At 39.4% G+C, this 22,166-nt stretch overlaps 1 protein-coding gene across 1 annotated transcript in view; it reads right to left on the minus strand.

Annotated features, from left to right (window-relative positions):
- LOC126147687 (protein chibby homolog 1) overlaps positions 1–21,876 on the minus strand; it is a 39,050-nt gene extending 17,174 nt beyond the window's left edge. The window contains exon 1 of the mRNA XM_049915711.1: positions 21,566–21,876. Coding sequence (XP_049771668.1) covers positions 21,566–21,734 — 169 coding nt within the window. The 5' untranslated portion in view covers positions 21,735–21,876. The remainder of the gene's footprint in view (positions 1–21,565) is intronic.
- Positions 21,877–22,166: the final 290 nt, after the last annotated feature.

The raw sequence follows: 22,166 nt of genomic DNA on the forward strand, positions 1-22,166 counted from the left end.
TCATGTTCACAGGGTGTCTTGTCACATAGCTTCTATTTTCTCTTACTGCTTTCCCAATTTCTGGAAACTTACAACTGAGGTTGGAACATTTTTCATTCTCATGGCTTAACTAGCACGTCTTTGTTTTCATCCAATGGCGTATCTACTGTTACCTAGAGACCTGTTGATGCAGTACAGTGTCCATCACGCGAGGCTTTGGGCGCACCACTTTCCCCTTTGCATGTTGACATCACTAAGTTTGTTCACTTGAAGGACTTTCTGCCAAAACTGTCTAATATTTATTGATGGGGGTCATCATTCAGATCAATAAGGGGTGTTCTCTTATACTTAACATTAATGGAATTTGACAGTTCGGGGTGTATATGCGGACAAGGGGAAAAAAAATCCCAGATTTCCCGGTTAAAAACACTTTCTCCCAGGTGAAAATACACTTTCTGTGTTAAGTGACAGTATACTCTTCCTTGGCACTGTAAAACTCATCAATCCTTTGAATGTTTATGGTTTTATATACCAACGTAGAATTTCCCGGCACTTTAGAAAACTAAACTCAGGGGGGAAAAATATGTTTTGAAAGACCTTTGAAATGCAGTAACAAGTATGCTGCATATTTTTGTATTACGAAATGAATTCCACCTAACACCGCATGTCACTTTCCGAAGCATTGAAATCTAGATTGCTATGTGCTTTTGTAAGCCAGTCATAGCTCGTCACGTGAGCTCACCAGCTGATGACAGCATAAGACACGTGATGTAGTCATCCAATAGCAAGATCACTCTTAAGTAGCGCGAACACACAAATAAGGAAAGTTAATGGTTGAAATTAATATTATTCTGCAGTAGTGGGATACAGTAATATCCTTTGTTAGAGTATTGGTTCTTACCAGTCGAAATCACAAAAATTTAACTGAAAACTAAAACATTGTAAAATTCCCAGAATTCTAAACAACCGGGTTTTTCCCGATTTTCTTCCAGATGAAAAAATTCCCGGGTTTTTCCCGGATATACTGGTTGTCCTGGGTCGTATTAACCCTGCAGTTATAACACTGCAAGTGTTCTCATGGACAGTCCATGACAGACTGCAACCAGATACAATGTTAATGTGTTATTTTTACTTTTGTTCATTATCATTTGTTATTACAAAAGCTTTTGTATAGCAATCAATACTGTTGTCGACATGTGGCCGTTTCTTCAGTTCATGCCTATACGGAAAGATGATGATTTGGCTCAAGGGAATGCATGGAGTGGAGAAACAGTTACATAGCATATGTGTCAGAGGGGTCACGAGAGGGGGAATGTTTACTTGTTTCTCAGATAGTACTGGCAACCCATGGAAGCACTCACCTCATACTGATGAGCAGCTACGGTAATAAATAATACATGGAAGTAACAAAGACTCGTGAAAATGGATTATACAGACATTCATGTTTAAACACAGTCGTTACATTAACTGAATCTCACAACACAACAACATTTTACAATGCTTCAAAAGAGCCAGCAATTAAAAACTGAGGACAGTCAACAAAAAATGTTCTGATTTGTGTAGTTTTCTTTCTGTAATTGTACCTACTATACTGTTCAGTGATCACATGTGTATTCATTTACTTCTAAAGTGAATAAATTATAGTCATGTGATCTTGAAGTGAAGGAGATGTAAAACAAAGTATGCCAGACTTTTTATATTTATATCTCCACTGTCCCATATTCCCAGAAAATGCAATGTAATTGTGCAGTTGAAATTAATTGTGACTAAATCTTCTGTTAACATACCAACCCTGTATGAGGGAGATGGCCACAGAATTTCATAGTTGCAAGACCTTGCAGGAGTATCAACAAGTGCAACAAGAAAGGATAGCGTTTCATCACATTAGCAGGTCATACGGAAAGCAGGACATCAGTGCTTTGCACAAACTTGGTAGCTAGCATCAGCAGGAGCTTAGTAAAGCAATACGACTGAGAAGTACCACATCACCTGGTTACGTGAAGTAAGAAGCCTCGTCGCTAACGCAAGAAGGCACACTGAATATTGTTACAGACCAGTATGCTGGTATAACAAATGCATTAAGCAAATAGGGCGCAGTATGAATTGCTGATACATTCATATTAGGTAAGCCTATGCGGTCATTACAAGTGATTTTGGGTCAACACCAGCCGATATTTCACACTATAAATATTCCAGCATTTGAGTTCAGAAGGGAGTTGGTCAGAAGGATCGATGTCTTAGAAAAATGCTTGTACTTGATTCATGGACAGGATATTAAAATGGGGTAAAAGTCTGTTGTAGATTTCCTTCTCTACTCAACACCGCCAACAGCCGCCGAAGAGATGTCTTCCTCTCCGTAATCAATAGTCAGGAGTTCGGTGCTGCTGACAGCTCCCATGCAGATGGGAAGGCCTGGGGGTCTTCCATGTCAACTTGAGCCAGGACACCAGTGTTCTTGACACTTCAGTGGAGCCATGGATCCTACCTGCATGGCAGGCCAGGGTCGATGCACTTCTCGACCACACGACAACTGTCACTGTGGTTCTGAGAGTAGAGATGAGCCACAGAAATGGGAGGGGACTGACGACCTCCTAGGCTGTCATTTGTAAGCCACATATGCATGCGCCACCTTCTTCGAGTGCGGATGGTGGAGACGCAAAATCCACTTCCAGTGTAGCTGCCAGGCACTCGCGGCACACCTGAACAAGCAGCGGCAGAGGACTGCCTTAGAATCGCTAAAGGAGAGATGTATTTGCAGAAATAATAAATGGTTAAAAGTCACTCTTCTCTTACTGCACCCACCGGCGTACACGGTTACAACTGCCTCCTCTTCCCTAAAGAATTAGCAAGTGGTGAACTGGAAGAGTGCCTCCTGACACACCATCCACCTGTCACGCCTTCAAATAGTCACCACTTGCACTTCCTTAAAATCATGGTCATATGTTGGTCGCCCTAGCAACAATTGAATGAAACAGGGGGAAAGAATACAATAAGAGATGAGTGGGTAGCTTTGAGATATGAAATAGTGAAGGAAGCTGAGGATCAAGTAGGAAAAAAGACCAAGCCCAATAGAAATACTTGGGTAACACATGAGATATTGAATGTAATTTACATCGTGGAATACAAATGTTTAAAAATGAGATCAACAGGAAGTGCAAAAAGCAAATTAGCAATGGCTACAGGAGAAGTGCAAAACTTTAGAAACAAGCTTGACTATCGGAAAAATATATGTTACTGAAAGGAAAATTAATTAAAGCTATAGAGAAAAGAGGTTGTATGAATATCAAGGGCTGAAATGGCAAGGCAGTTTTTAGCAAACAAGGGAATGCTGAAAGATGGAAGAAATACACAGAAGGGTAAGGCAATATCACAGAAAGGGAACATGCAACAGATGAAGAAGACATGGTTATACAATGAATACTAACAAAAATAAAACAAGGATAAAGGCGTGCAGACAAATTAAATTAAATAAATCTGAGACAATCTAATTAGGAAATCAGTGGTCGAATTTTGCTATTTGGCAGCAAAATAACTAGTAATGGTCAAAGTAGAAATAATATTAAATTTGTATTGTAGTCTTCTTTTGAAAACCAATTTACTTGCTAAGATTGCTACATTAACATAATTACTGGCTTACTGGTTCCAGCAATATACTACCTGCCATCCCCAGATCTATAAAAAGAAAATATGTTGATGTTACAGGCTTATAGTCAAATAAATAAAAAAATGTACTCGGGCATACACAACAGCTCAATGACAACAATTACATACCCAAAAAACAGGCAATGGAAGTTACATCATACACTGCTTACACCACTCTCCCACATGAGGACTATACAATATGCTGTAAAATAACAACTCTCACAAAATTCTACTCATATGGATGGATACAATCCAAAGGCAACATATAATAATAAGTAGCTCTAACTAGTAAATAAAAACATACCATAAACAAGTCGAGACATTACTGTGGCATGCCAGGTGTTCTATCATAAAGTATGTACAACTTTGAGTACACATGGGTTGAACAAGACAGACACATGCCACATCTTGCCACTTCATGGTATAAAGCCAGCTTGGCTGTGACAGAATAACTGACAAGTGGATTTGGAGTGTAACAGAAACTAGTGCTGAGAGGTACAACCAGATGGTGGTCTGCACTGCCTGATGTCAATTGCAACAAATGTAAAGGGGTCACAATTTTGTTTTAACATTAGAATTAACAGACGAAATGTAACATCAAACTAGGAATACCAACAATGATAGATTTCTACTTACACTTGCTTAAAGATGACATGTTAAATTGCAAACAGGCACAATCAAAGAACAGAATGGAATTGCAACCCGAGCTGCTGGAGTTGGTAGCCATGTCTGCATGAGGTGCGCTTGCTTGTTAGTATGAATGGTGTGTGTTTTTCTTTTTCTGATGAAGGCTGTTGCTGAAAGCTTTGTGTAAATGTCTTTTAACAGTGTCTGTCTGCAACTTAATGAGTCACCTTTAAGGTAAGTAGCAATCGATCTTTTGCTACATTGTTGATATTCCTACCTGGAATTTCCATTGTTTAAGATCAAAGTTGACTACAACAAGTACCTAATAACAAAGGCAAAGTTTACTCAAATTGCATATAAAATAAACAGTATGCTGCAAACTGTCATGGATGGTTGCCTATGCCATCAGATAAAACCTGGACAATTTGCGAGATAAGGACAACATAATACATGACATGCATTAACACGTTCATACTGTACAATATATGTAACAGAATTGTTCTATGGGGGAAAGCTACACAGTTGATATTTACAGAATTATGAAATAGGATTTGACCTTATTGATCAGTTTCAGGGCAAGCAAAGAATGACAATCAACAATACATAGAAGGAAATAGTGCAAAAAGCTTCCACACAATGTAAGACTGTAATATTAAACATTAGGTTGGTGTGTAAGCTAGTAGCATTTTCCCCACAAGATTAATAAACACAACAGACACACATAACAGATTTTAGTCATCAATAATATATTCCCCTTTGCTATTTAAAACAGTCTGTCAGTGCTGGGGTAACTTTTCAATTCCACAACTGTAGAAATCATAGTTTTGAGAAGAAGAACTTGTTGATCATAATCGGAACACATTTTCATCCAGAAAGGAAGTTCCTTGAAGGCAAGAGAGTGCAAAAGACGAAAATCTGAGAGCACAAGATCAGGCAAAAAGGTGGCTGTGGAACAACTTCCCAACCCAACTCCTGTATAGCGTCTTTTGTCAGCCTAGCAAAATGGACGAAGGCATTATCATGGAGTAGCATCACTTCACGCAGTCTTACTGGTCATTTTTCTCGGACTGGACCTGCAAGATGTCTCAGCTGTTGACAATAAATGTAAGCGGTGATGGTTACACCTCAGGTAAGCAATTCATAGTACACCACACCGTCGCTGTTCCTCTAGATGCAGTTCTTTGTATGGGGAGTTGCTGCTTTGTTTGGGCTCAATTATTCTTTTCTTTTCCTTATGTTAGCATAAAGATGCCATTTCTCATCACAAGTAATGATACAGGATAGGAATGGTGGTGGTGTTCACGACCCAATTGATGACTAACATGCAGAGATGCACATATGGCCGATCACCGATTTTTGTGATTTTGGCTTAGAGCATATGGTACCCATACACCTGATTTTTGAACTTTCCACATTGCATCCGAAAGTCGCAATGGTGGAATGATAAAAGATAATTACATTTGCCAGTTCTCGAGTACAGTGACGTAGACCATTGGGGATTAATGTGTTTAAACAAACTTCATCAAATCCCGAAGGTCTTCGTGAATGTGGGGAGTGACTAATACCGAAACAATCCTCCTTGAAACAAGATAACCATTTTCTTGCCATGCTCTGTCCAATTCCATTATCCCCATACACAGTGCAAATGTTTCTGGATGCCTCTGCTGCTGTCAGCCATCTACTGAACTTAAACAGATGATGATGTCAAAAATGTTCTATTTCTCCACATTGCATTCCAATTTCTAGCATCCACTGCTCCACTCACTATCTCCAAATGACAATACGTAAACTCAAATAGCAACAGTGAATTACAAATAAATAATGACAAATGATAAATAAGCTCACAGAAACTGGAATACTAACATGAAAAACAAAAATGCTACGAACTTATGCACCAACCTAATACACTCATGTACAAAAATTTTTTTACGAAAAATATGTACCAATAAAAAACTCTTTACCTGGTGGTCTAGGCAGCCATCAATAATAATTTACAGCTACTGTTTCTTTTATACACAATTTGCATAAATTTTGATATTACGATTACTATGTTGATGTTACATTTCTTTTGTTCATTCCAATGTTAAAACAAAAATGTGCCCCCTTTACATTTGTTGTAATCGACATCACGCAGTTCAGACCACCATCTGGTTGGACCTCTAAGCACTAGTTTCCATTATACTCTGAATCCACTTCTCAGTTACTCTGCTGCAGCCGACCTGACTTTAGACCATGAAGCAGCAAGATGTAGCATGTGTGTGTCTTGTTCATGCCACATGTATGCAAAGTTGTTGCAGAGTGAAAATCTCATTCTGGAAACATCCCCCAGGCTGTGGCTAAGCCATGTCTCTGCAATATCCTTTCTTTCAGGAGTGCTAGTTCTGCAAGCTTCGCAGGAGAGCTTCTGTAAAGTTTGGAAGGTAGGAGACGAGGTACTGGCAGAAGTAAAGCTGTGAGTACTGGGCGTGAGTCGTGCTTTGGTAGCTCAGTTGGTAGAGCACTTGCCCGCGAAAGGCAAAGGTCCCGAGTTCGAGTCTCGGTCGGGCATACAGTTTTAATCTGCCAGGAAGTTTCATATCAGCGCACACTCCGCTGCAGAGTGAAAATCTCATTCTGGAAAGTTGTACCCAATTTATGTCGCAAATTGTCCAGTTCTTATCTGATGGCGTAGGCAATCATCCACGACAGTTTCCAGCATATTTTTTATTTCATACACAATTTGAGTAAACTTTGCCATTGTGATTAGGTAGTCAACTTAGATCTTAAACAATGAAAATTCCAGGTAGGACTATAAACAATGTAGGAAAAGATCGATTGCTACTTATTACAGACAACAAATTAAGCTGCAGACAAATCACACTTTATGGAACACCTTGTATGTCACTGTAATGCCTCAACTTTTTTATGGTACGCTTTTATTTAAAAATTTTACTTGTTAGAGCTATTTATTACTTATGTTAAATTTGGATTGTATCCATCCACATGAGCAGAATTTTATGAGAGTTGTTATTTTACAGCATACTGAATAGTCCTCGTATGAGAGAATGGTGCAAGCAGTGTATGATGTAACTTCCACTGCCCATTTGTTTGGTTACGGAACTTTCGTCATTGAGTGGTTGTGCATTCCCTACTAATTTTTTATTTCTATGACTGTAAGCTTGTAACACCAACCTATTTTATTTTTATAGAGCTGAGGATGGCAACACATACTACTGAAACTAGTGATCCAGTAATTGTGTTAATGTAGCAATCTTAAAAAATAAATTTGTTTTCAAAAGAAGACTACAATAGAAAATATAGATTGCCTCCTCCACTGAATGATTATGTCAGTTAACCATAGAACATTAAATGCCAACTGGCCATAGCAAGAAAATTTTTCATGAAAAAGAAATATTTTAAAGTCTAATACAAATTTTAAGTGTTATGAAGCATTTTTAAAGTATTTGCCTGAAGTATAGTCTTGTACAGAAGTGAAATGTTGACGGTAAACAGTGCAGCCAAGAAGGGTTGAAGCATTTGAAATGTCTGCTACAGAAGATGATATAGGTACATCAGATACACTGAAATGACAAAGAAACTGGTATAGGCACATGTATTCAAATACAGATATATGTAAACAGACAGAATACAGTGCTGCAGTTGGCAATGCCTATATAAGACAGCAAGTGTCTGGTGCAGTTGTTAGATCAGTTACTGCTGCTACAATGGCAGGTTATCAAGATTTAAGTGAGATTGAATGTGATGTTATAGTTGGCACACGAGCGATGGGACACAGCATCTCCAAGGTAGCGATGAAATTGGGATTTTTCCGTATGACCATTTCACAAGTGTACTGTGAATATTAGAAATCCGGTAAAACATCAACTCTCCGACATCACTGCGGCTGGAGAAAGATCATGAAAGAACGGGATCAATCATGACTGAAAAGAATCATTCATCGTGACAGAAGTGCAACCCTTCCACAAAGTGCTGCAGATTTCAATGCTGGGACATCAACAAGTGTCAGCATGCGAACCATTCAATGAAGCATCATCAATATGGGCTTTCGGAGCCGAAGGCCCAATCGTGTACCCTTGATGACAGCACGACACAAATCTTTATGCCTCGTCTGGGCTCATCAACACCAACATTGGACTACTGATGACTGAAAACATGTTGCTTGGTTGGACAAGTCTCATTTCAAATTGTATTGAACGAATAGACATGTACGGATATGGAGACAGCCTCACGAATCCGTGGACCCTGCATGTCAGCAGGGGACTGTTCAAGCTGGTGGGGGCTCTGTAATGGTGTGGGGCGTGTGCAGCTGGAGTGATACGGGACCGCTGATACATCTAGATACGACTCTCACAGGTGACATGTACGTAACTATCCTGTCTGATCACCTGCATCCATTCATGCCCACTGTGCATTCCGACGGACTTGAGCAATTCCAGCAGGGCAACGCAACACCCCACCATCCAGAATTGCCACAGTGTGGCTCCAGCAACACTCTCCTGAGTATAAACACTTCTGCTTGCCACCAAACTCCCCATACATGAACATTATTGAGCGTATCTGGGATGCATTGCAATGTGCTGTTCAGAAGAGATCTCCACCCCCTCGTACTCTTACGGATTTGTGGACAGCCCTGCAGGAATCATGGTGTCAATTTCCTCCAGCACTACTTCAGATAATAGTCGAGTCCATGTCACGTTGTGTTGCGGCACTTCTGCGTGCTCGCAGGGGCCCTACACGATGTTATGCAGGTGTACCAGTTTCTTCAGCTCTTCAGTGTAAGTAGTACAAATGACCGAATCAGACTGGAGAGAAACTACATTTATTGCACAACCTGAGTAAAAGAAAGGTTTGGTTGCTGGTATACAGCCTGAGGCATCAAGAAATTGTCAATTTGGTGATGGAGAGAAGAGAGTGGGGGATGTAAAACTTATAGAAAGAGATCAAAGTGTGACTACTGCAAGATGGTTCAAGTGGATGCAGGCTGAAGTTAGTCATGTAGCTAGATAACAACAACAACAACAACTACTACTACTACTACTACTACTACTACTACAACTACAACAAATGTCTTTTCTCGTTTTAGACCATGACTGCTTTATCCATTGACACACTTCTTTGATTGTAAGTCATCTTAAAGCTCCCTTTGGCATTAATTCATGTTCAGTTTCAACATCCACCACCCATTTGTTCCACGATTCCTCTCATACACACTTTTAAATGGTTTATTTATTGAGGCATCAAGAGGTTGCAATTGTGTAGTAAGCCCTCCCAGAATAACAGCAAGCTCTGTATTTCCCTGTCTCAATTTCTCTTTCAGAGACTTTTTCAAATGACTACTACACTGTTCTAGCTCAAGAAGAGAACTCTCCTTCAATAAAGCACCTCTCCTATCCCACACATTGTTAATCCGTAACTTCACACCAGCCTCGTCCATCCAACCCTTGTCATGTAAGTGAACAACAACATCTGGTGGTTATTTTAGGTTTTGGCACAGTTTCGCACTTGAAAATGATCACTGAATTAAATTTAGGACAATTTTAGTAGTATGAAAGGACAGCAGTGTAGAGCATTTTTTCATGTCCACTTGTTTTTATAGTTACAGTTTGAGCATGTTTCACAGCAACAGTTCTGTTCCTCGGAACATCAAATGCCAGAGGAGTTTCGTCCATATTCACTATTTGGCTTAGTTCCATACTGGTTTTCTTTTGATGCTGAATAATAAAGTGATGGAAATATAATATTTTCTCTTCATACGCTTGTGGCATTTTCAGAGATCTTTTGGTTTCGGTTTGCAAGCTAAGTCCATGACGCTTCATAAACCTGTAGCACCGACCAACTAAACCCTTAAAATTCATTAAGCTCCACTGTAGTACTAGCTTAGGAGCATGTATTTGAATCATTTTTGTATTAATTCCATTGCCATTTTGACAGTGTCCTTGAACCCATTTCAATACATCATCATCTAGTTTTGGTCATTTTGCATCCAGTCCTGTATTTGCATATTTAGTCTTCATTTCTTTTCTGTTGGTGGAGGGTCAAAATGCCACTAAGCTGCTCTGTTTCCATGTTCTGCTGCAAATGCCACTACTTTCAATTTATACCCCGAATCATACAAATACCTCTTATTTCTTTCCATTACAAAAATATTGTACTGTTACCAATAACACAAATCCCTTTCAATTAAAATACACTGGCACCACAGACTGCAATGATGCATCATAGGCCAGACAGTGTTCTGGATTTGTGATGGTGGGGCAGAAGGGAGACAGTGTTAGCAAGCTGGTGAATCCCCACAACTTATGTTTGTTGCATCAGCACACTGCTGCTGCTAGTGGGATTCAGTGATGCCAGATAGAGACAGGTTTCCCGCAGTGTCGAATATAAGGCCATTTTTAAGACTGATGGGAGTTTTAAATTAAACACCGGTCATTTTTATATTAATTTCGAGTGTTACACGCAAGCAATTTTTCGGAGAAAAAGTGCACCTTATAGTCCATAAAATATGGTACTTAAACTTTCCTACTTGTGCCAGTGTACGTGGAAAACTGTGTACCATGTGAGCACCAACTTTGTAGGAAAGACATTCAGACTGTGCACTACAGAATTTGTGTTCTTAATAGTGTTAGTGCCTTGACTTGCCATTAGGCGCAGGTACTGGTATGCTGATGTATGGTTGAAACACAAGCATCGTTGTGTATTACATCTGCAAACAATAAACATGGGCCTGGACAAAGTGAGCAGGGCTTTACTCTTGATGCTCTTTTATCAAAACAACGGCAATAGTGCCGCTGCTCTTCATGAGTATTGACACATTAGAGCAGGACTGAGAAGTCTTTGCACACCAGAACTGATGAAGATGATTCCAAAGTTCGATTTAACTGTAAATTTGGTAATAGTGCCACAAGTTACTTTAGGCATGGCTAGATGCAATGGGCCGTCATCTAGTAGTGCACAAGCTATGTCATGACAGCTAGATGTTTCAGAGTTGGCTGTTTGAAAAGTGCTGTGAACAATTGCGAATTGGTATCTGTAGTGGATCTGTCGTGGATGCAGAGGAACGTCGAACCGAGCAACATTTGTAACATAAATACGATATGCAATTAACAAGTTTTACTTTCTTGTGTGGAAATTAAAATGTGTTTCTTTCAATGGTTGATCTGTTGTTTCTCTTCGCACATTCTTAAAATGTTTCTATGAAATTTCATTGCCGGAAACAAATGCTACCAATATAACAATATGACAAATGATTTTATGAAGACTCATTGGAAAAGGAAGCTTCATTATCATGTAGTCTGGAAAGCGGTGGTTGGAACAGAATAGTTGCTTTTGTGACATGCTGTTGTCAGTCTGCAAAGGGCTGTGATTTTATGAAGACTCATTAGAAAAGGAAGCTTCATGATCATGTAGTCTGGAAAGCAGTGGTTGGAACAAAATAGTTGCTTCTGTGACATGCAGTTGTCAGTCTGCAAAGGGCTGTTAATAGCGGGAAAGTCAACACTGTGTCTTGTTCACCTAAAGTAACTGACAAATTAATGTGACATAATAGCCCAAATTAGAAATGCTGAGTGTCAACAATTAAGCGGATGGTTGGTATGTGGGGGTTGAAGGGACCAGAAACAGTGAACACATAATATAATGAAATGGATGCCTCGTATCTATAAGGAGCAATTGATATTACCTACTGTGGCAGCACACCCTTGCAATCCGCCATCGCAGCATTTGTATCCAGCACCAGTGGTGACCAAACAAAGCAAGTGTGCCACTGTTGTGTGCAGTCAGCATCTCGCCGGCATGTATGAGTACATTGGGCCACTGCCAGAGGATCCTTGTCCAGTTGCATCTCCTCTGTCATAAACAAATGTTCTCGTAGCTCTGCACTGGTGTGCATTCAGTTTTCAGTGACAGGACTTTGTACCTCGATAGTTAACAGTTAAGTTAAATGTTTCTCTACTGTTGTCATTATTTGGTGAACAGTTATCAGCCGATGTAATATTTGTGCATGCAGTGGTTAACAATAAAGAGTGTAGATGTAGCGCCTACCAAGTTATATGATATTTAAATAGAAATGGGAATTATTAGTGTTTGACAATTTGCCTCTCATCTCATGGGACTCAGATTCCTGGGCAAATGCTTCTGCTTTTTCCTTAACATTCTCACTTTACTGAACTATTTGCTTTGCTTTGTCAGATAACGGAATCCATGATGCAGCGGCTACCATTTGCATCAAGTTTATACCCATGTAGTAAACATTTTTTAAATAAGGTTCTTTGTGGATAAACAACATGTTGACAATAAACATTAGAATAAATCCCTATGGTGGGCTTTGTGAGATTCCATGTGAAACAGAGCCTGAGACTTTTTTTAAAAATTTTATTGTTAATTAAATTTATGTCACTGTTTGTAGTGTTCTGAAAAAATTATCAAAGTTACAAAATTATTCCAGGAAATATAGTTACATGGAGTCGGCACTTCTGCAGATGAGGAAGGAGGGCAAAAAACTTGCTTTTTATATTAGCAGCTAATTAAGCTTAAACTGCAGCCACAGTTATTATTTGCATTGTTAAGTTTAAAGAGTAGAGCATTACTTCCAGAAAAGGTTTTTTTGTTATGCATTTAGTGTTCCACCACTGACATAAAACATGCAAAGTTTTATCAGTCACTCAGCAGCTACAGTGGTTCTGCTGATTTTAGCTTCCGAGTTAGAAAACCCACTAAATACATCTAGTGATCCACAAAGCAGAGTTTAATATATAAATGACCATGTATAAATCTTGAAAGTAATTGTGTCCCATCTGGGCCAGGCTTTTGGGCTGTTATGAAATCTAGACCAATTACTATTTAATCAGAAAATTGGAAAAACAATGTCAGCAAAGAATACGAGACAACTTCGAAAAAAGTTGCAGAAATACAATATTACAGTTCCTGTATTATTCTGATTACGATGCGAAGTTCCTTTGGTCATGCATGCATCCAAGTGGGAAATCCGGGTTCAAGTCCCACTCCGGCACAAATTTTCGTTGTCGTCATTCCTTTCTACAGCTGACTGCAAATTCAAATGATGAGTTGCAAGGTGCCAGTACATACAGCACTCACAAAGAAAATAAAGACAATAAGATAGAAAAAGATGAGACAACATGAAGATAAAGGCAACCACATCTGAAATTTTTTTAATTTAACACTCTATGATATGAGGGATGCTGAAAGAAAAAGAAAGTACAAAAAAGTCAGTGGCCATACAAAAAGTATGTATGGAAAAGCATGCAGAAAAAGGTAATAAGCAGATTTTCTTAGAGACAAGGAACTTTATCTTGGAAACTTACAAGTGATAGTCTGCTCACAATACAAAACTTTTTCGCAGGTGTTAAAAGCGGAAGGATGTCAAGTCTTCTATACACCCACAACTGAAAAAATAGTTTGTTTGCAGAAGCATTACATGAATCTGATAGTAAAGGGAGCTTTTCTTTTTTCATTTTAAAAAGAATATCTATATACTGAAACCAAGTTCTTCAACTTACACCCTGTGTACATTTTCTCATCTCTACAAATCCTGAGATGAGTGATGAACAATCATATTTCAAAGACCTGTAGACATACAATCTTTAAGCAGTAACAGCTTCAGAACCAGATGTCGCAAAGAGCTTGCCTAGGACATTTATTTTGTGAAGATAACAGCCAAATATATGTATGCTGCATTTGTGCAGAGCGCTCTTCACAAAAATTGAGAAATACAGACTATGTGTATGAGACTTGTCAGGGACTCAGCAAAGTTGTTGAATGTTGATGAGGAGGATGTATCCTAGAAACAATTTGAAAACGTTCTTGCTATTCTTCTACCAAATACAGGTCATCAAACATGTTAGGATCACCTTAGACTTTTTTGAAAGTGAGTGAGTACTACTCTTTGCAGTTTTTTAATAGTGGATTTTTTTACATAAAATAATTAGGTACCCAGGATTTTAAAGGAACAATGTAATGAAATTCATCTAAATTACAGGTAACTAAACGTTCCAACAAGGTTACCTAAATAGGACATGAGGTCTAAATATGTTAACCAGTGATTCATCTGCACATTAATCATTAAACCATCCTTAAAAGCTCACTTTGTAAGCTTTTGATATTTAGCTTTAAAGAGAAGGTAAAACAACTACCCATATGATCATCAATCAATCTTTAATTTATTTTTATTTATACTTTTTGTTATATTAGCTTTTGATTGTCAAAAAATGTAAAGCAACTGTTCAACCTATGGCGATGGAATCCTTCTTTTACTTTGAAGGTACAACTAGTAATCATGGTGCAGTTTCAGTAATAGCTGCCTCCCTCACCCACCTCAATAAATAAATAAATGAAGTAAATAAATAAAAAATTGTGTAATTTTACATGTTCAGTTTACAAATAAGCCACAATGCCACAACTTAAAGAGGAGTTAAGAGATGTTTACCTCTAGCAGTAAGATTGTAAAAGAACTGGTGATTAAAATCAGAATACCAGTTGATCCAATTTCTGTAAAACTCATAGGCCTTCTGACAAATAAGCCTACATTTAAAATCGAAAAGGTTCAACCTTGTATACAAATGACATTAAAAATGGTTAAGAAGCCAAAAACTACACACAAGAACTATAAAGTAGAGCACAAAACTACAGGCACACAAATGCTAATTGAAATATACTTGGCTGTAAGGAGCCTAATGCAATGGCTCCATAGCAATGTCCACTGCGGAGTTGTAGACCTATCACAAAACAATACCTTTCCTGTATTTGCATGCTAGAATTGCAAATAGTATGAAAGATATGTGGTAAGCACTCAGTACAATACTAGAGCAAAAATTCACGAGATGTAATGTTGCACTCTGAGTTCAGCCAGTCATTCAGAAAGAAAATCTGTAGCAAATTTCTCCTATTCAAATGAGGTTTCACTGCATAGCTCACAGGATGTAGAAGAAAAGTGCCTGACTGGCGCTAACCCTATTCCTAAACTTAGCTGTGAAATAACGTTTTGATCAACTGCTACACATTGCACATCCACTGGACAGGAATTTATCCCAAATGCTGTAAAAGAGCAGAAGTACAACTGTTTACAAGTCCTCTTCTGTAACACATGAGCTCAACTATCAGTGGAATATATTAATAAATATTTTACTTTTAAGTTTGTGCATTCATTTTTAGACGTGTTGCCTGTTGGCACTCGTATTGGTATCTTCGGCTGTTGGTCATTAAGTAGTCTTCCTGACATTTTGCTAGCATGAGTGGCTGGCTATCGCTGTCAAAGACTCAACCTCCATATCACTGGCAGCAGAGTTGCAGAGGGTCAAAAGATGAGAGTGATTAAATTAATTCAACTTAGGAGTTTTATAGTAATGACATTAGTTAAGATGTGAAGGAATATTGGGAACCAGAAGTCGTACACATGTTTCATGCAGCTGTGCAACTCAGTGCTACGGTACTGTGGCATAATTGGGTCGGCAGAGCGCTGTGTTCAGCAACATTGAGGAGAATGCTGTACCAATGGCCAGCTCACTGCATAGCAGAATATGTGACAAGAAGCAGTTCGCCGCACGCCAGAGCAGTAATCGGGTCAGTTATGCTAGCCGAGCTACAACAGAATATATTCCACTGACCTATTGGGGAAGAAGAACAGCAGAAATCTGTGGCAGGACGCTGTATTTAAGGACCGGCATCCAGCTCTTCAACTTTGTGTGCTGTGAGGTGTTGGAGTGACGCATGACACAGAGCCTGTGTCACCTAACACCACCACCAGTTTGGAGTCATCACTGCCATCGCAATCATTGTAATAGTCACCATTGTAATGCAAAGCACCACCTAGGAGGCTCCAGAATGCCGCCACCACCATAACTATCGTCAGATGCCATCAACAGACAGCAGCCTGTCATGGGTGCACTTTGTGGTAACACACTGTCGCCATCGTCCTGGGATGTTGCTGGAACAAATACCGTGACAGGGGCAGGGGCTGGGAACGCTGGCCCACTGAAGCCAGGCGGCCGCCAGAGGTAGTCCGCTGAAACAGGGCATTGGCCTGTCCCACTGCCACACCCCCAGCCGCCAGCACAACAAAGGTCTGTGGTGCGTGGTTCCAGCTTCTGCAGTGAGTCTCTGCAAGGCCGAAGCACCACTGTCAAGGCAGCAGATTCAAGTTATGTCAGTGCACCTTCAGACTCAGCAGCAGGCACACATGCGAACGTCTGCTCATCACATCCATCGCTGCCAAGAATAATACAAGTGGAAGTAAACCTCGCCCTGGGGGGGGGGGGGGGGGGGGGGGCCATAACCAATGATTGCAGTTGATCAATAAATGTTGTTATTCTGTCATCAGGAGCCATCTGTGGACACTCCCTTACCATCCTTTTCCTCACGCTTAGCAGAAAACCCATGTTTGAATCTGGTGACGGGCAAAGGAGTCCCGTGCCGGTTAACATGCCCTGCTTACACTTGTGTGGCCGTTTACAGACTGGACTCAAGTTGAAAGCTGGAAGTTATATGAACTTGCTGCGCCAATGTCTGATGACTTTTTCCTGGTCATTACCACTATAGTTCTCCCCTAGTTAACTGTAACAGTCATTTTCTTCAGCAGAGGAATCCAGGTCTCATTTATCTTAAGACTTTCCTCCAACTATGTTGAAAGTATAGAGTTACTGTTAAGTCTGATTGCTTCCCTAAACAAGATGGTGTGGTGGCCTTATTCCAGAAAAGAAACTGTATGTCGGAGAATTTCATATGTGGTCGGTCTCACGTAGTGTAGGCTTTGACATGACAGACCTCTCTATCTGCCCTAACCTGAAATGTCATTAATCTCTGGTCTTGATGAATTATCTGGTCATTTGAATACTCATACATGTTACATAGTATGCTCTTGACTGAGTAGGCCTCATTTGTTCTTTGCTGATCTGATACATGCCCTGGTCTTCTTGGTCAGCATATAGGCCTATATAATCTTTAAACTATGCCTGAGCAGTATACGAACAAATCTTTATGTCATTCTGGGAATGTATGGTGGAAAAAGAAAAATCTAAGGGAAACAGAGAGTGGATTAGCTGCATGTAACAAGGGGAGTTCTACAGCAGTAGTGACCACGTGAAGTCCCTGAAACATTGGCATTGTAAGTTCATATAAACTCTGGCTAAGGGCTCGACTCCAATCTGCCACCAGCAAGGAAGGATGAATCTTTGACCGTGTTAGCCAATCATTCTGATGAAATGTCAGAAAAAAATCACAAAACAAATGTTGGCCAAATATCTCGAGACAAAATCCGACAGGCCCACCTGGTAAATTGCTGAGAAACAAAACAAGATAAAAATGTCATCCAAATTCTTCAAAGCATTGGCATTTATTTGCCAGAGAAAATATATATACTTACAAAACATCAAACAATATATATAAAGCAACTTGCCACAATGATTAATTTTGAGAAAAATTATATTTTTTGAAATAATTTCCTTGAACTCTGAAAGCATCAATCATCAAAATTCTCCATTTGATATTCTAAAGTGCCTAGTTGTCAAATGATGTAGAATATTTTGTGTTCCTCCAATTTAAAAATTGGTAACCTCTAAAGAAATATATTACAATGGGATATTCAGCAGGTTTCATTACTGAACACTATCTTTCCTCACGTAAAATGAAGTAACATTTTGTATAAATAAGCAAATTGCCACAACATTAATGTTTACATGGAGAGAGAATGCCAATACCACATGTCCTCCTGCATGATAACAAATTTACATGACAGGAAAACACTGTCAGGTCTTAACCAGTATATTAAAGGTTAAAAAGAAAGAATAGTGTGGCAGCCCAAAAAGCCACAAGTTGTCACCATGACTGCTATTTTTCTTCATAATTTCTAAAGGTGAAATGCAGAAGCAAAACCCTAATGTACTCTCCACATTTCAACTTTATTCATATGATTTATAGGCATGTGAAATGATCCCAGGTACAGGGTGACGATATGATACTGCAACCACTATTAAAGCAAAACATTTCATGACAAGCTTAAAACTCAAAGCCAACCATGGTGGAATCGTATTGCAGTGAATGGATGAACGTTGACATGTGGTACAGAACATCAATAAACAAATGCAACCAAACATAAATTTATGTACCTCTTTATTCATGCCTTATCGGGTCAACGGAGGCGCCTGATCCCACCCGTCGGCTTTGACCCGTGACATAAGGGTATTGTATTGTGTGACGTCATGACGGCACGGGGTTTAGTTTATGAGTGTGTTGTGTTTGTAGATGTCTTCTTGTGGTTGGTGGTGTTCTCTGGTGGTGTGTGTTTATGTGGCATATTGGGCTCATTTGGGTGTCGGTACTTGAAGTGTGCATTTATTGGTTGTGACTGTTATAGAAGAACGGAAATTAGTTTCAGTGAGTTAAGAATTAAGTTTCCGTTGTGTTTATGTAATTGCAGAGTCGTTTGATGTTATTGGTTTGTTGTTTGTCGTGTGGTAAGTCATTTAATTCAATTTGTGGCTTCTTTTGTTAGGTATGGATATGACTTCCAAGTTAATAAGGCAGCTGTGCAACTCAGTGATACGATACTGTGGCATAATTGGGTCGGCAGAGCGCTGTGTTCAGCAACATTGAGGAGAATGCTGTACCAATGGCCAGCTCACTGCATAGCAGAATATGTGACAAGAAGCAGTTCGCCGCACGCCAGAGCAGTAATCGGGTCAGTTATGCTAGCCGAGCTACAACAGAATATATTCCACTGACCTATTGGGGAAGAAGAACAGCAGAAATCTGTGGCAGGACGCTGTATTTAAGGACCGGCATCCAGCTCTTCAACATTGTGTGCTGTGAGGTGTTGGAGTGACTTCCAAGTTAATAAGGCGCGTCTGCAGGCTGAAATGAGGGACGACATGTTGTCCGTCATTAAGTTTCCGCAACTTTTTGGGCTTGAGGCGACGATAGTGAAATAGTGAAATTTGGCGTGTGCAAGCAGAATATGAGAGAGGGTCTTTTTTTTTTTCTTTTTTAAATGCATGTGCGTGCATGTGATTGGGGTGGCTGACCTAGTGTGTAGCGCGAAACTTTTTTGTGGTAAGAGGTCCTTTTTTTTGTGTATTGTTCGCATGTTACGATGTTCACTGGGATTTTTGTGCATTGTCGGGTCAGTGTTATTTTATGTTAGTGGTTGATGTTTTGGTATTGGCACTTGTGGTTGATTTATGTACTTAGGGGAAGTACTCGATTTCAATTTTTTTGGTATTGTCAGTTGTTATTTGAGCTGTACAGGTTGTGGGAAGTGACCCATTCCAATTTATCGCCATAGCTATGTGTGTTTTGGTACAGTGAGCTGTTGTTTACTTATATAGGTCAAGGGAAGTGTTCAATTCCAATGTGACGTCACCAACGTGTTTTGGTATCGTGAGCTGCTGCTGACCTATATAAGTCATGGGAAGTGAAATGGGAAGTGAACGATTCCAACATGATGTCATAGCTGTGTTTTGATATTGTGAGTTGCTGTTGACCTAAAAAGAACACACCACGATCTCAAAAAATTTACACCAACGACCACAGCAAAAACTGTGGAAACTGGAATCAGACATTTCTCTTGACCGCTGCTGATGGTACCAAAACACCTACACCTACATATAAAAATACGAAAATTGTAATCGGTCATATCCCTTGACCTATATAGATCAACTACAACTAGTTATACGAAAAAAACCAACACCTACAGCTACGAAAGATGAAACCACCACACCTCCAAATTAAAATCTCAAGCATCCCTGTGTACATTAAAACACATTCAATACACAAAACATTAAAACTTGAGAACACACACACACACACACACAACGCCATCAAACACAACAAGACGATCTACGGGTCGACAGAAGCGTCCGATCCCACGCGTCGGCTTTGACCCTTGACGTAAGGGTGTTGTGTGTGACGTCATGACGGCGCGGAGTTTGGTTTGAGGGTGGCTGTCTCCAGTTCTGTTTTATCTTATTTTATTTACTTTTCTGATCTGTTCGTTCTATCTCGTGAGTTTTTTTTTTTTTAATTTAAAAACACTTATTACTTATTTTAATTGTCTGTTTCCTCCAATTTCTGTTTTAGTTTATTATATTTATCTTTCTGATCTGTTCGTTCTATCCCGTGAGATTTTTTTTAAAAAAAGACAAAAAACACTAATCGGCTACTGAAGCATCTTTATCTTCTATTGGTTGCAGGGGTTACAACCCCTGGGGAGGTGGGTGGGTATTCATGCATGGCTTTCTTCACTTACATGTTGTAGCTACGCAAGGCGTCTAAATTTATTTATATTTAGTTTCCCCGCCACCCAAACCACCCCATTTCCCGCGCTTGTCCCGTTAGTGTCATTAGGCTTCTTGTGGAAAGTGTGTGTTTTTGTTTCCGCCATATTTGTGATGTCATGGGTCAAAGCAGACGGGCGGGATCGGACGCTTCCATATTTCCCGATCTACAAACACAACCAACTCAAACTCCGCTCCGTAATGACGTCACACACCACAACATATTTACGTCAGGGTCAAAGAGACGGGTGGAATCTGACGCTTCAGTTGACCTATAACACAAAAAAACATGGTTAATTCAAGATACAATAGTACATATTTGCTTAAAAATATGTTCTTACTCAGATAAGGAGTTCATGCAACAAAAATCATTATAAATATATTACCAGGTTACCATCTTAGGATGGAGTATGTTTGTAGGCAACACAATACATGTCTAGTTTGTATATTATTCAATGTAATCTACAAAACAAGTTGTATTATCAGCGATGTCTTGTTATTCATATCTCTTGTCTGAAGGTTCCGTCTGTTCCTTTAATTCTGCCCCATGTAATTCAGTGATACGTAGCATATAGGCCTATATGTGTGTATCACCATTTTTTATGTATGCCTCTATTATTCTTATCTTATGTAATTCTACTACATATTTGGCTTATGTGTATCTATAGTGACATAAATACAATGGCTGGCTGAAAGATAAAGCGGCGAGAAAATTAATGACACATTAAAAATTAATAAAACATACAGGAAGTCTGGAATACGGTAACAATGCCACATATGCCTGTTATTCATACTGGCAATATGCAGAGAAAAAGACATCTCTACGCGACTAACCAGTAGTACACTTGATCATAAATTATTTGTTGTTCTCACGTTCCGTAAACTGTGCAGAAACAACTGATAGAACACTATAAAATGGAAATTTACTTTCTACCGAGCAGTTCATGGGTCATACGAATTAAGCTACTTCATGTAGGTGTCAGTATTAATCAGCAACAGACGAAAGTACGACAGACTTTGCAAAAAATAAGAAATACCTGGCAGCCATTCTCCCTTGTCGAATACAGCTTCTTGTTCTCCCAACCTTATCCTAATTTCTCCAACTTCCAACCCGAGATCCTCAGTGGGCCTTTCCTGTCCAATAGTGGCAATGGCTTTTCGTGGTGTCGGTTTTCTGGGTGAAAATTTATTTGAAAATAGTGGCATTGCACAGCCATTTATGAAGCACAGTTTCTACGAAACACCTATTCCACACTTTCTGTCTTCCAACTACAAACAAACACTTTTTCATTCACGCGCTTCTCGTCTAGACGTCTATAAACAAAACATGCCTCCCAACATAACATATACCACAGTCTAAGACTGTGACATATACTACAACCTCTGGCATAATCGAAGTCAATTTCAACTACGATTCTATCGAAAGAAATTTACTGCAATGGTGACAGGTGCAATGGAGATACAAGTGCTGCGAAAGTATTACGGAGAAGATGCAGCACCAACACGTACTTTGAAAATTTGGTTTTAATGTGTATTTCACATAATGAAGCGAGATAAAATTGTTCTGAGGCGAGTGTGAAGTGTCCGGAGGTAAGTTTAAGCAGTTTTAGAGAATGATGAATTTTATGAATTGGCTAC

This window comes from Schistocerca cancellata, chromosome 2 (genome assembly GCF_023864275.1).
Source record: "Schistocerca cancellata isolate TAMUIC-IGC-003103 chromosome 2, iqSchCanc2.1, whole genome shotgun sequence".
NCBI lineage: Eukaryota > Metazoa > Arthropoda > Insecta > Orthoptera > Acrididae > Schistocerca > Schistocerca cancellata.